The 9,363-nt window shown below is 46.4% G+C and overlaps 2 protein-coding genes across 6 annotated transcripts in view; both read left to right on the top strand.

The window, feature by feature from the left end:
• Positions 1 to 6,693, top strand: part of LOC119362965 (folate synthesis bifunctional protein, mitochondrial-like) — an 11,933-nt gene extending 5,240 nt beyond the window's left edge. Inside the window, exons 14-18 of one of the 4 annotated variants that reach the window (XM_037628254.1) lie at positions 253 to 383; positions 551 to 707; positions 796 to 916; positions 2,203 to 3,952; positions 6,462 to 6,693. In XM_037628254.1, coding sequence (XP_037484151.1) covers positions 253 to 383; positions 551 to 707; positions 796 to 916; positions 2,203 to 3,716 — 1,923 coding nt within the window. In that variant the 3' untranslated portion in view covers positions 3,717 to 3,952; positions 6,462 to 6,693. Of the gene's footprint in view, positions 1 to 252; positions 384 to 550; positions 708 to 795; positions 917 to 1,626; positions 1,785 to 1,877; positions 2,111 to 2,202; positions 3,953 to 6,461 lie in introns of those variants that run through there. The other 3 variants (XM_037628251.1, XM_037628252.1, XM_037628250.1) reach the window with 3 other exon arrangements.
• A 572-nt stretch (positions 6,694 to 7,265) lies between these two features.
• LOC119362964 (vacuolar protein sorting-associated protein 27-like) overlaps positions 7,266 to 9,363 on the top strand; it is a 3,272-nt gene continuing 1,174 nt past the window's right edge. Inside the window, exons 1-8 of one of the 2 annotated variants that reach the window (XM_037628248.1) lie at positions 7,266 to 7,533; positions 7,622 to 7,678; positions 7,769 to 7,839; positions 7,951 to 8,155; positions 8,223 to 8,347; positions 8,695 to 8,770; positions 8,900 to 8,959; positions 9,037 to 9,087. In XM_037628248.1, the coding sequence (XP_037484145.1) occupies positions 7,456 to 7,533; positions 7,622 to 7,678; positions 7,769 to 7,839; positions 7,951 to 8,155; positions 8,223 to 8,347; positions 8,695 to 8,770; positions 8,900 to 8,959; positions 9,037 to 9,087 (723 nt within the window). In that variant the 5' untranslated portion in view covers positions 7,266 to 7,455. The remainder of the gene's footprint in view (positions 7,534 to 7,621; positions 7,679 to 7,768; positions 7,840 to 7,950; positions 8,156 to 8,222; positions 8,348 to 8,694; positions 8,771 to 8,899; positions 8,960 to 9,036; positions 9,088 to 9,363) is intronic. The other variant, XM_037628249.1, reaches the window with a different exon arrangement.

The raw sequence follows: 9,363 nt of genomic DNA, 5'->3' as shown, positions 1-9,363 counted from the left end.
AAAGTAACAGAATAAAGTTAGCTGGGACCGTATAACTATTACTCCTTAATTGGATGCAATGCTAGATAGTTTCTGTTCCAACAAGTGAGATGATGCAGAGGCCAGGGTTATCCCCTTTTTTTTAAAAAAAAAGCAAGTGAGATGATACAGAGTTTGGCGTTCTGCATATTTCGCAATGCAAATGCTAATGATCATAATTTAGGGGCGAGCATTTCTGTCAATAATTACTTACTTACATATCATTAATTCCAGCAATCAGAAGAAAACTCAGGATATAGGGCACCTGAGGTAGCCATGTCTGGCCAATACTCACTGAAGAGCGATGTATATAGCTTCGGAGTAGTCATGTTAGAACTCCTCACTGGCCGCAAACCTTTCGACAGGTACGCACCACAATCAAATACTACTGCACTATCCATCATCTTTTCCTGAAATTGTTCCTGAAGTCCCCCAGGAATATTCATGCAACTCCCTTTAAGCTGTAATAAGAACGTGTAGCCCTCTGAAGTCTACTGAACTCCCACTTGCTGTCTGAAATGAATCATTGCAGGTCCCGACCACGGTCCGAGCAGTCGCTGGTCCGATGGGCCGCCCCGCAGCTGTACGACATCGACGCGCTGGACCAGATGGTCGATCCGGCGCTCCAGGGGCTGTACCATTCCAAGTCCCTGTCCCGCTTCGCCGACGCGATAGCCCTTTGTGTGCAGGTGCATTCCATAAACCCCTCCTTTGCAGTTTCCTGTGTTTCTGCATTTTTTTGCCTCACTGCTGACGCTTGTCCTGAAACGTGAGCAGGCCGAGCCAGAGTTCCGGCCGCCTATGTCCGAGGTCGTCCAGTCGCTGGTCCGTCTCGTGCAGCGGGCGAACATGACGAGGATGTCCAGCAGCGAGAGCTACACCCGGCGCGACGGCGAATCTGGCGACTACGCGGTATAGGCGTTGCTACGCTGTTGTATATACGCTTTTGGCAAGTAGTAGCAGTTGTACAAATTTACAGTTTTGCTGCCGAAGTCTTAGGGGTTATTCTTGTTCATCAATCATCCGTCCCAGCAGCAGAGAGTAGACGCTGTCCTCTGTATCTGGGCAGTAGTAGTATCCAGTGACAGTTTTCTGCCGCGTTACAATTCTTGTTTGAAAGAAAAATTCCTTGCGCGATTGGGACAGTGAGACCGTGAGAGTAATTGTCCTCCGGATTGCTGCGTCTTGTGTGGCAACTGACACCTTGATCTGTAGAAAGGGCACGATCAGAAACTGGGCGCGTTAACGCGAGAAGATCGACAGCGAAATGAACCTCTCGTGAAACAAACGAGGAGCATCTGCTTCATGCAACAATTGCCTGAAACTGCGGAGAAGCACACGCCACGGGCAAGCCCCGACGGATGCCGCGCCATCGCACACGCCGGCGGCCGTCGTACGCGCCAGCCCGTAGCGGCCCAGCGGGTCGAGGGGAAGGGCTCGCGTTTCGCCATGATCGATCTGTTGGCGCACACGTTCCTCGCTTGGCGGTGCGCGGTGTGCCCTTGACATGGGCTTTTTGGGCTGTGGCTGATGCTACACAAGCAGAAGCAGCCCAGCCATCGCTCCCGGTAGGTAGCCGATGATTGCCCTGGGCAGCATGGAGCGACGGGCATAAACAAACCTGAACCCAGCAAAGCCGCCGCCGCAAGAACCACACCCCTCCTCCCCCTGCAGAGCGACCGACGGTACCACCAGCCTCCTTCGTCCGCCGCCGGCCCGGGCTAGGAGGGCCGGCACGGCGGCGCGGCCTTCGCCCGCATCTCCAGGTACGCGTCGCGCGCTCTCTCTCTCTCTCTCTCTCCGACCTCCGTTACGCCTCAGATTCAGTTTAGCTCCAGCACGCCGCGTTCGCTTTGCAGATTTCGCGGCAACCAACGCGCTCGGGCAGATTCACTCCTCGGGGCATCGACCAGGGAGATCCATCCGCACCGCACGGCAGCAGGACCTAGATGTGACAGAGGATTGAATCAGCAGGACTAGGCCTGGCTCGCATGCTCCAACATGCTCCATTCTAAGGAGACACTGAGGAAGATGTACTCAGTCGCCAAGGGCTACTACTGCGGGGGGCTAGCCTCTCCCAATCCTTTTCCAGGTAGCTCTCCTTCCAAGCTCGGATCTGTTCTCCAGCCCCTCTTCATTCCAATTCGAAGATAGTAGTTCTAACTCGTCCCCCCTTGAATGTACCGGCAGTGTTGGATCTCAGGCAATCTCTCAGCTCGTCAAGGAAAGCGCCGGGGTACGCCAACCCATGCAGGGCCCGTTCGTACACGCGAAATGCGCTGACCGGAAGTTCCGCTGCCGACCAAGAGATTGTGATTGCTCTCGGAAGCAATGTGGGGGATAGGATCGGTTCGTTCGACAGGGCGCTGCGGCTGATGAAAGACTCAGGCATAAAGATCACCAGACACGCCTGTCTGTACGAGACAGCCCCTGAGTATGTGACGGACCAGCCGCGGTTCCTCAACTCTGCTGTTCGGGGCACGACCAAGCTGGGGCCTCATGATTTGCTCAAGAAGCTGAAGGAGATCGAGAGGGATATAGGGCGGACCGCCGGGATAAGGTATGGCCCAAGGCCGATCGATCTGGATATTCTCCTGTATGGCGACTCCCGTATCAGTACCGAGACCCTGACTGTGCCACATGAACGCATCCGTGAGAGGCAATTCGTTTTAGCTCCTCTTGTTGATCTTCTAGGGTCCTCGGCTGACGATCCTATGGAGAAAAGCTGGCACTCCCTCTCGAAGTGCAGCGGTGGCTTCTTTGATGTGTGGAACGAGCTTGGTGGTGAATCTTTAATTGGGACACAAGGTATCAAGAGGGTTATGGCTGTTGGAAATCGTCTGTTGGATTGGAGTGAGAGGACCCTTGTCATGGGGGTGCTTAATTTGACGCCTGACAGCTTTAGTGACGGAGGTAAGTTTCAAGAAGTGGAGTCTGCCGTTGCTCAGGCCAAGTTGTTGATATCACAAGGTGCAGACATAATTGATATTGGTGCTCAATCCACCAGGCCCTCTGCAACAAGACTATCTGCAAACGAAGAACTTGAGAGGCTGGTCCCTGTTCTGGATGCAATCACCAAAATCCCCGAGATGGAAGGGAAGCTGATCTCAGTAGACACATTCTACGGACAAGTCGCTGCTGAAGCTGTGAAAAGAGGAGCCACCATGATTAATGATGTGTCTGGCGGACAGCTTGACCCAAGTATTCTTGAAGTTGTAGCTGAACTTGGAGTTCCATATGTTACCATGCACATGAGAGGTGATCCATCAACTATGCAGAGTGAACAGAATTTACAGTATGATGATGTCTGCAAAGAAGTTGCTTCTGAATTATATGCACGGTTAAGAGAAGCTGAGTTGTCTGGAATTCCTTTGTGGAGGATAGTTCTTGATCCCGGCATTGGGTTTTCGAAGAAATCCAAACATAATCTTGAAATAATCAACGGCTTGGGATCCATTAGAAAAGAGATGGGTAAAGTGAGTTTAGGTGCTTCACATGTGCCAATATTACTTGGACTCTCAAGGAAAAGATTCTTAGGTGAGATATGCAACCGTGCCGATCCAGTTGAGAGAGATGCCGCTACTGTTGCTGCCAATGCAGCTGGGATTATGAATGGTGCTAATATATTAAGGGTCCATAATGTTCTTTGTGGCGTGGATACTGCAAAGGTCTCTGATGCATTGCGCATGGTCAAATGAAAAGGTACACCACCAGAAAAGTATTGAGACCAGTCTCCAGTTTTGTACAAGAGAATGGTGATGTAGATTTGTAGAGTAGTTACTGTCACATCATTGGCTTCCCAGTTCATACCTCATACCATATCGGGTGTATGATCACTTAATAAAGCAATGAAAGCTTGTGTATAACTTTTGCCATAAACCAGATGTCCATTTTCTTGCGCTGGCTCCTTCCTAGAATCTTCAAGGAAGCAAAGGTAAACTCTCAACTCAGATCATCCAGAGAGTAACCAAGAAAAAAATGTTTTAAAGGTTGCTACTAAGTTTTCTGCGTAATTTCTTATGCAACACTATCAACAAGTTGGTCTCAAACAACAACAACAACAATAAAGCCTTTAGTCTCAAACAAGTTGGGGGGTAGGCTAGAGGTGATACACATAAGATCTCGCGACCAACTCATGGCCTGTCCATGGCTAGTTCTTTGGTGATACTCCAGTCCTTCAGATCTCTCTCTACGGACTCCTCCCATGTCAAGTTCGGTCTACCCCGACCTCTCTTGACATTATCAGCATGCTTTAGCCGTCCGCTATGCACTGGAGTTTTTGGAGGCCTGCGCTGAATATGCTCAAACCATCTCAGACGATGTTGGACAGGCTTCTCTTCAGTCGATGCTACCCCAACTCTTATCTTTTATGTCATCATTTCGGACTCGGTCCTTCCTCGTGTGGCCACACATCCATCTCAACATGCACATCTCCGCCACACCTAACTGCTGAACATGTAGCCTTTTAGTCGTCCAACACTCAGCGCCATACAGCACTGTGGGTCGAATCGCCATCTTATAGAACTTGCCTTTTAGCTTTTGCAGCACTCTCGTCACAGAGAATGCCAGAAGCTTGGCGCCACTTCATCCATCCGGCTTTGATTCGATGGTTCACATCTTCATCAATATCTCCATCCTTCTGCAGCATTGACCCCAAATATTGAAAGGTGTCCTTTTGAGGCACCACCTGCCCATCAAGGCTAACCTCCTCCTCCTCCTTATGCAACACTATCATATAATTTATTCTAATTGAACAAATTCCAATGGATTTTGACAGTTGTTTCAGGTCCTTCTTTTTGCACCTTTAGACTGTTATTAGTTCACATGTTATGCAAATTTTATTCCAGCTTGCTTTTCCGTGACACTTTTCTTTGTGACTCCTTATTTTTGTTTTGATCTTGTTGTACCAAATGAGGAAACTCATGCATTACAAGTGCCGTATGATATTACTGGACTTCAAGGGCTGGTCTGTGATCTGAATTTTTTTCTGAGGGTTTAATATTGAGACCTTCTGTGATATACTTTGCCTGAAATTGTCTACTCGAGAGCATCATTTGTTGCTACAGAGTTGATTTCCATCTTTCATGCAGTTTTCTGGGTTTTATCAAACTTTTTGTGACTCCTTATATGTGTTTTGATCTTGTTGTATCCGATGAAGAAACTTATGCATTGCAAGTGCCGTATGACATTACTAGGCCCCAAAGCTTGGTCTATGATCTAACCAGTTTTCTGAGGGTTTTATTGTCTAGATGCGAGGCCTCTATAATGCACTTTGTTTGGAATTCTCCAGTTGAGAGCATCATTGTTGCTACAGAGTGCGTTGGCATCTCTAACTTTTGGAGGTTTTTGATGAACTTATCGTTGCGACTCATTATTTGTGTTTTGATCTTGTTGTACCCAATGATGAAACTTATGCATTGCAAGTGCCGTATGACATTACTAGGCTTCAAGGCTTGGTCTATGATCTAACCAGTTTTCTGAGGGTTTATTGTGTGATTGTGAGACCTTTGTAGTGTACTTTGCTTGGAATTGTCTACTTGAGAAAATCATTTGTTGTTACAGAGCTGATTTCCATTTCTAATGCAGATTTGGATTTTAAATCCGAACCAATTCCTAGCATGTTTTTGAAAGAATACAGCGGAGGCTTCTAAAAATTGTTCTGGTTGGTTTATGATCCAATGAGGAAACTTATGCATTGCAAGTGCCGTATGACATTACTAGGCCTCAAGGCTTGGTCTATGATCTAACCAACTTTCTGAGGATTTTATTTTCTAGATGCAAGACCTTTTTACTGCTTTCCGCATGGAATTTTCTACTTGAAAGCATCATCTGTTTCTACACAATTGTTTTCCACCTTGACATTTTTAGTTTTAAATCTTAGCTGCTTCCTAATAATTAAAAAGTTTACTTGTGATTCGCTTCTTGTGCATTTTTGTTCCTCCTGTGTCCACTGATGAAACCTTAAGAACTGCGTGCTGGATCATTATACTGCCATAGAACATGGCTTGTCCATGATATCACTGCAGGTTTGGCAAGGGCTTGCCCCTTTTATACTATTGGGCACTTGTTAGCATATTTTGTACAGATTTGTTGTGTAAATTGAAGCCATTCCAGCTTGCCGTCAATCCCGTTCTCCTCAATGAGGAAATTCATGCATCGCAAGTGCCGTATGACATGCCCTCAAGGCTTGGTATTTGATTTAACCTGATTTCTGAGGGCTTTATTATTGTTTAAATGCATGACCTTTTTAATGTGTGTTGTTTGGAAATGTCTACGATCGTCATTTGCTCCTACAGAATTGACTTCCACCTTTTGTACAGATTTCGCTTTTAAATATTCTTAGGTGGCTTCTTGTGCATTTCTGTTCCTGCTATGCTCACCATTGAAACCTTATGAACTGCAAGTGCCTGATGGTTACAGTCATGTCAATTGTATCCATGCAGGATTTTAAAACCGACCGGCTTGTAAGGATTTTCATGCGTGGCTCATGTGCCATTTTTATCCCTGGCCACTCCTGAAACCGCAAGTAACTGCAAGTGGGGGATGATCATTGCTAAAGGAAACCCTATCAGTGATTCAAGTCGGATTTTCGAGGCCTTGTCTTCTCTAGATGTATTGTACTTCCCTGTCAAATGATTATATATATATATATGCCTTGAGGACTCTTATTCTTGACACCCTGTTCTGTGCCATGTGTATTTTTCCTTGGAGTTGTTCATAAGGTGAAATGACACAATGTGCTCGATTTGCTAACAGGCTTTGTTTTCCTTCCCTGAAGTACAACCATCATCTAAATAGTTGAGCGTGAAAAGGTCAGAAGGAAATCTGAAAATCATCAACCAAAGTTCTCATGGTTCCTACTCTTTTCGACTTTGGAAGCTGCTAATAATCAACGACTCTTGAAGCTCTCACACTTGGTTCGACTGATTGGTTTGTTCCTAAGGGAGCTACTGGAATTCGAGAAAGCTTCTAAGCAAAAAGGACAGTCGTGATATCTTCTGCCATTGACAACTACCCTTGTAAAAACACTATCTGTACAAGAACCTAAAAATCATGTGGAATGTTGTCAAATGTTAAATATCAGTTGATGTTCTGATGTTTCAAGGGCTCGTCTACTGAAATTATGTGCTTTACTATTGCTCCGTCGGTTGACTAATGACTAGTTGCTCTGGAGCAAGAGTCAGAGGAGAACACGAGAGGTGCGATCTTGACCGTACACATACCATCGATCGACGGCCCGAAACCGCCCGGTGACACTCCGCGTTCCCCTTCCGCTCTCGCGCATCTGGGATCGAGAAAACAATAATCCTCTCGTCGTCGGCGACTCCCAAATTACCACCTCGCCCCCAATCGTCTTCGGCTCAGATCGGCGTCGCGAGGCGTACCAGTCCCAGATCGTCGGAGCACCGGGTTCGCGGCGAGCCGACGGCAAAGATTATGGAGACGCCGCCGCCGTTCCAGGAATCCGCCCACTGCGACGTCTGCCGCTGCACCTTCTCCACTTTCCGCCGCCGCGTACGCGTCCTCCCCCTCCCTCCCTCTCATCCGTGTAGAGATTCTCTTCGTTTGGCTGCTGATACTGACTGATTTGACGCCCTCACAGCACCACTGCCGCAGCTGCGGGAGGACGCTCTGCCACGAGCACTCTTCGTACCACATGGTAGGGAACCTCAAAACTGAGCAAGTTGTGTGTAGGGAGTTGGGGTTGCGAAGCTTGCTCAATTAAACTCTTTGCTCTAATTGGTTCCAGGCCCTGCCGCAGTACGGGATTTACACGGACGCCAGGGTCTGCTATGAGTGCTTCAACAAATCATCATCCAGGTAGCTTAGCTCACTCGGTTGCTAGAATCTGATGAATCTGATGGCGTAAACACATATGTTTGGTCTGGATATAAGCTGAATTTTCGGCTATCTTCCCGTGCGATGTTGCAGACGCGGGGGTGTTGATAATGCGAGTTCTGCCGGGAGCGTTTCTGGTGCTGCAGACTCCTTTTCAGGGCTAAATTTGGATAAAGATGATGATTCGTTGCCCACGAAAAGTTCGGCGGTTCAGAGTCCAGCTGCCATTATCGAGTGCAAATGCGGGATGCCATTGTGCATATGCGAGGCACCAAAACTAGAACCTGCGCCTGTAAAGGTTGACTACAATCCGATCCTTTTAATCGATTATTGTAGGTGTATATTAACATAATCATCTTATGCAGCAGAATATCAGTGCCGCTTCGTCAGCTGCGCAATCAAACCCAAAGCCTAAAAAACCTTCTAGCAACCAGCAGTCAGCTGAATTAAGCTTGAAGAAGGCTTCAGCTACTTCCAGCAGCAACTCAAGGTTCGGTAGACTTGCCACATTCAGGCATTTGTTAAGAGGAACTGTAATTTTTTGTCGTATACTCCCTCCGTTCCAATATAGATGACCCAACTTTGTAGCTAAAGTTATTACAAAGTTGAGTCATCTATCTTGGAACGGAGGGAGTATGTCTCTAGTAATCTTCGTAGTATAATTTCGCACTATTTGATCGACTTTGTTTGGCAAGATCCATTGCATATTTTGGTCATTATCTTAATGCCAGGACCTATACACTCTTTGTAATAGGAAGATTACATATGTGCATAGGCATAAACATTTGGCCTGTAGCTTACCTTCTCATCTCTGTGTCCTGATTCTTGTTATTCCAGCTCATTCTTAAATCTTGGCCTGATGAGCAACGATAGCAATGATAAGACTCCGTCTGACTATGAAGTTACTGGAGAGGTAAGCTTAGAGACAGCTCAATAGTGCTCCTTTTCTATTTCTCCATTCAACCCATCAGGTACATGCGATATCTTTGGCCTGGGAATCTAGGAGTTTTCTGTTAAAAATCTAGTCTTCATTCCTTTTTAGGGACTGAGAGAAGCGATTAAGGGTGGGGATATTAAAGCTGTGAAGAAACTTCTTAGCCAGGTACTGTTTCTATCTTTTCTCTCGTTTTATTTTTTATCTACTCTACTTGATTTTTACAATAACATTACATTGTGCAGGGAGTAGATTCTAACTACTGCGACAAGCAAGGATTTACTTTGCTACATTTGGTATGTGGTTTTTTACGAACTCCCTCATGGTCAACTTATATTTGCACATCATTGTACCATTTTGTGTACACGTTTGCTTATAAATGTTTGGTCCTACAAGGCAACAACATTTGCGATGTAAAGGCCACAGCACACCCGTGCACCTGAATGATATAAAACACGTTTGCACTAATAGTGAAATGATATGTATCTGCTGATAAATTAAATATCCATGATACACTTGACCAGATTAGTTTGTCTTTGGAACTGTTGCTTCTGTATGTGCCAAATGCAGAT

This window comes from Triticum dicoccoides, chromosome 2B, assembly GCF_002162155.2.
Source record: "Triticum dicoccoides isolate Atlit2015 ecotype Zavitan chromosome 2B, WEW_v2.0, whole genome shotgun sequence".
In the NCBI taxonomy this organism is placed as follows: Eukaryota; Viridiplantae; Streptophyta; class Magnoliopsida; order Poales; family Poaceae; genus Triticum; species Triticum dicoccoides.
Note: the sequence above shows the minus strand (reverse complement) of the source record. Positions and strands in the feature narration are given on the sequence as shown.